The sequence below is a fragment of the Cricetulus griseus genome, chromosome 3 (genome assembly GCF_003668045.3).
Source record: "Cricetulus griseus strain 17A/GY chromosome 3, alternate assembly CriGri-PICRH-1.0, whole genome shotgun sequence".
NCBI classification, from domain to species: Eukaryota; Metazoa; Chordata; class Mammalia; order Rodentia; family Cricetidae; genus Cricetulus; species Cricetulus griseus.
In genome coordinates, this window is record NC_048596.1 from 194,277,969 (window position 1) to 194,283,178 (window position 5,210).

At 45.3% G+C, this 5,210-nt stretch overlaps 1 protein-coding gene across 1 annotated transcript; it reads right to left on the reverse strand.

The window, feature by feature from the left end:
• Positions 1-2,161: 2,161 nt before the first annotated feature.
• Positions 2,162-4,164, reverse strand: Sdr42e1 (short chain dehydrogenase/reductase family 42E, member 1). The gene is made up of 2 exons (XM_035442136.1): positions 4,097-4,164; positions 2,162-3,275 (listed from the first exon to the last, which is right to left on the reverse strand). The coding sequence occupies exons 1-2, from the start codon at positions 4,162-4,164 to the stop codon at positions 2,162-2,164; spliced, it is 1,182 nt and encodes a 393-aa protein (XP_035298027.1).
• Between the last annotated feature and the right edge of the window lie 1,046 nt (positions 4,165-5,210).

The window sequence follows — 5,210 nt, forward strand, 5'->3', positions numbered from 1 at the left end:
GGTGGCCAGACAATGCTGCCATTGCTCCTCGTTGGAAGCTGCTTCAGAGCCCACACCCTCCCCATTAAGCAGCACTGCAATGGAGTTACAGTGTGATTTCAAACTTAAAAGCACAGAGAGCTTGAGCACTGCCCTTATCCATCAGATCTGAGCTTTGCCCTAAACTCCAGTCTACTCCCACATGCTGGAATGTTACAGGCACTGAGCACACACTGCTGTGGGCTCTTGGGGAACATCCAAGACATTTCAGAAAGTTCAATAACACTAGGCCCTCTAAAAAGAGTATTTCCAGGAAAAGACCCTTCAGAAGGAATGTACGGATGATACTGTGCGGATGATACTGCTAACAGTGGGCATGCATGTGCTGTAAATGTCTAGTTTAAGCTTCAGAAGGGTCCTATACAGTAGGCTGTCACTCTCTCTGCTTCAATACAAATATGACCCATGGTCACACAGGTGGGATGCCCTTGTACCACAAAGGGCAGGGGGTTTAGAAGATCCTAAAATCTATGCTATGGACAGCTAGCTCCTCCCTGTAGTAGCCACTGCCCCCTGAGATTGACCTGCTAGGGAAACAATCAAAGTCTCAGTGTTGGCCATTGCATGTAAATCTGAATTTTACTGTTTTATGTACACACAGTGCATGAAGTGAACATGCCTTCATCTTTGAGATATCCAAGTTAGAATTTCTAATCGAACTAATGCCCTTCCCTGGCTTCAGGATGACTTCCTGCTACACATAGCTAGGGTTCAAGGGCACAGAGACCAAACTTCAAACTTATCTTTGTGTCTTCTTGTCTCCCAACAGGGTCAGTTGGGACAGAGGAAATTAATGAATATTTAATCCAAGAATCCACCTTTTCCCTTTTTTATTAGCATGTATTATAGATGAGTTTCATTATGACAGTCTCACACACATATAAAATGTAGTTTGATCATATCCGCCTCTATACCCTCTTTGGTCCCACTCCTGTTGATCTCTTACCTCTTCCCAATTAGATTCCTTTCTAGATCATTCTCTCTCTCTGTGTGTGTGTGTCCCAAAGAGTTTCATTACGATTGCTCACAGGAGCATGGGGCATCTTTGTAGTGACTATACCACTAGAGAAATTCTCTCCCATCCCAAGAAACCACCAATCGCCCTCAGCTCCTCAGGGAGGAGCAGATATCATGAGCTCCTTCCCCTCCCATGGCAGAATGGTGATAGGCCCCATCTTGTGCAGTCTAGGTAAGGCAATCATGGCTGCTGTTAGTTCATGAGGACAGTGGTCATGTCACTCTCAGAAGACAGACTCCCCAGCACTCCCCCCTTCCTCCAGCATTTGCATTTTTTCTACCGCTTTTGCTGCTGAGTCCCATGAGACTTGGAGGGGGTGACACAGATGTCCTGTCTACAGATGAGCATTCAACACTCACTTATTCTCAGCACTCTGGCCAGTTATGAGCCTCTGAATGATAACTGCTGACTGTTACAGAGAGAAGCTTCTCTGATCGTAGCTGAGAGCAGCACTAATCTACGGGTGTAAACATTAATATATAGAAAGCAGTTTTACAGGCACAATTTCTCTATGTAGCAAAATATCAGTAGTAGGCCCCACTTGGCTATGATCTCTCTAGCCATGAGCATCTGGACAGGTTTACAGTACCAGGGGCAAAATCTCTCCTGTGGAACAGGTCTCCAATCCAATTAGGAAGTAGTTGGTATTCTTCTAACAGACCTAATGCCACTATTACACAAGGGGTTACACTTTGCCTGTCATTGGTAGTGCAGTATGAAAGGTCTACAAAGGAGTAAGACTGTTCTCCTCTAGAAGTCTGCACAGAACCTTCTGGCACAATGAAATCTAGCAAGCAAAGAGGAGGGGTTCATTTCAGTTCCAGCTTGATTTTTTTCATGTGCTGCAGTTAATGTGTATGGAGCCTTCTGTAATAGGGTCTTACTATCTAGGTCTGGTGGGCAACCAAGAACACTGGAAACAGCCAACACTGTTTTGGAAGCCTCAGGACCATCCTTGACCAACAATTCATAAGGAAATAGCATATTCCTGGCCATGGGGTTTAAAAACCTCATTGCTAAGGAGTAATTCGAAGACATGAAACATCTTTAAAAACCTGCATTCTTGAAAACCAGTAGGCTCAGCTCCCATGTGTAGTTTTCTCTTCATAAGTTCAGAACTGTGGAAGGAGGGAACCAGGTAAGAAGAGATAGCGCCAAGAGTAGGACCAGAATTCCATCCCACAGAATAAACTCTGAGTCTTGACCTCCAGACCTTCTGCCATGACCTTGGACTTTAAACCACTCTACCACCTCCTGCAGGTCAAATGGCTGAGGCTCATAGCCTAGCTCTTTCTTGGCTTTCTCTAAGCTGAAGTAATGTGTGACACCAGTTTTATACACCTCAGTGCGGGTGAGAAAAGGTTGGAAGTTGTAGAGCCTACTCAGAATGAAATGGGTCATCTCTACTAGGAAAGCAAAGCAGTAGATGAGGGTGAATGGCAGGCGGATGGATGGGAATGTGTAGCCCAGGCCCTCAACCAGTGGCCGAAAGAATTCAAAGTTATTCACAGGCCTACCATCTGAGATGAAATAGGGCTGCCCAGAGGCTACATGGCCCTTGTCAGCTTTTAGAGCCTCGGAGGCCAGAATGTGAGCTTTCACCAGGTTGTCCACATGAACAAACTCAACCAGGCTATTGGGATCCCCAAATATAAATCTGAACAGGCCCCTCTCAATGTAACTCACTATCCTGGGAAGGTGCCTTTGCTCTCCCACCCCATAGATACCAGCTGGCCTTAGTGCACAGGTTCTGAGGACACCATTGCCTTGCTTGAAGGCCGAGCCATCGGCTTCCAGCACCTTCTTCTCTGCAATAGATTTGGTCCGGGAGTAGTGATCTGGGTGCAGGTGAAGAGGCAGGTAAGGAAGAGACTCATCCCCATTTCTGATGACTTGACCTCCAAAGACGACGTTGACTGTGCTTGTGTAAACTAACCTGGGCACTCCTCTCTCCAGGCAGGTCTGGAGGATGTTGTTTGTGCCACCCACGTTGACCTCTTCAATCAGGGTTTTGTTCAGTTGCTCCCTCCCAGACATACCATAAGAGGCGACGTGGAACACACATGCAATGTCAGTGTCCCGGAAGGCCATCTCCACATCAGAGAGGCAACAGATATCCCCACGGATGAACCTGATTCCCTCCGGAAGGTTCTGAGCAGGTTGGCTGATGTCAAACAGAATCACACGGACTCCTTTCTGGTTCAGAGCACAGCCGAGGCTGAGGCGAGAAAGATCAGTGTTAGATCAGGCCACCCTCCAGCGGTGTCTAGGGAAAGTGTATAAAATAACTGGCCAATAAGGCAGGGCTCACCCGAGTCTTGTTAACTCATGCTGAGTCACCTATCTTATGTATTCATTGCTACAGGTCTCATTTAAATTTTGGGGAAAAAAAAAAAAACAACCCAGGAATCCTCTCAACAACATAAATGACAACGGCGTCTCTGTGACAGAACGCCTACTGTAGTGCAAAAGCATCTCCCAGGGTCTCAGGCTATTGAGAATTTGGTGTCCAGCTAGTGGTGCTGTTTTGGGAGTTTATAGAATCTTAAGAGTTGGAACCTTGCTGGAGGAAGTGGGCCACCAGAGACGGGCCTTGAGTATGATAGACAGACCCAGCTTCCTGTTGGTTTTCTGCTTTCCAATTTCAGGGGCACTATGAGCAGCTGTCTCACGCTCCTCTACCATGTCCTCCCCTTGTGAGGGTCTGCATCCCTTTGAACCTTGAGTCCAGTTAAACTCCCCCCCCCCCCGCCTTAAATTACTTCTTGTTAGGTATTTGGTCACAGTGATGAGAAAAGAAACAAATACGGCTTAAAAAATATCTTTGGTGAAATGAATAATCATCAGGCCCCAATTTACAGGTTTTAAAAATATTTTTTCTTGAAGTGGAATAAATCTGTGCTTTTCGATTTTCAAGTCTAAGCAGTGAGCACCCAAGTTTGCTTCTGTTTTAGCACCATACAGATACGTCAAAGCCCATGAGACTTGAAAACTATCCAGTAAAATAACCCCATGAGGATATTTTGTAGAAGAACTGACCGGAAGCCAAAATATCCACCTCCTCCTGTTATGAGGACGGTTTCCTCTGAGAACCTTGGGGAGTCCATAGGAGACAGCAAAGGGACAACTGGACCTGCAAGAGGATTCAACAACATTATGACCCTGTATAAACATGTTCCATCTTGATTCTGAGCTAACAAGAAGAAAAAGGTGGTTGGCTTGCTACTCAGTGGTAGCACACGTATCCAGCATGTGTGAATCTCCGGTTACATGGCCAGCACTGAGAAACCCAACCCAAACAACAGAATCTGTTAGTGTAGGAGAAACTTTGAGACACGCAGCTCCAGTCACGCCTCTGCTACTTTAGCTGCACCCTTCACTTCTTGGCTGAGACACCCTGTTCTCTCTAAACCTTACTTTCCTGTAAGCTATGTGCTGTTCTATTTCAGGATGTCTTCACGCTTCTAGAAAAGGAGCAGCACATAGCAGAGAGAGTGAAGACAAAGAGATATGCTGTGACACTCCCTACTAGCATCACACAGCCCCCTTACCGCCACCCCTGCCTCTACCAAAAAAGTACCATTGTCACTCTATTTTCCAGCCCAGAATAAAAAAAAAAAACTCTCCCATGCATAACCAATGGATAGTTGACACCATGAGCCCATACTCTTAACCCCTGAAACATGGACTTGGGGGAAAGTGGATGGTGTTTGGGTTTTCTTCAGTTGTGTGACTTTAGATCAGTAATTTGCTTTGAGCCTGTGGCTTCATCCAAAAAGTTGAGCCAAGGACAAGCTTGTATGCCTATAAAGACAAGATGAGATAATGTAGACTAAATATCCCAAACACACCACATGGTGTGGTTTATACCATAGATGCCATTACTTGTTTCCTTTCTTCTAAGCGCTGATGTGTGTCAATTCATTATTTCCTATTCAGCCATGCTTAGAACTCTCAAGACACAGGGTTACAGAGGTCATCATGTTTTAGAAATTGTGTTTCTAGCCAGTGAGGCTAACTGGATCACAAGAAAATTTGTGAAGACCAAGACATGAATGAGCACCTCTTTAATGTATTACCTTCTAACAATATCTCTAACACATATTGTGTATTTCTTTATTTTTATTTTATGTGTATGAGAGTTTTGCCGGCA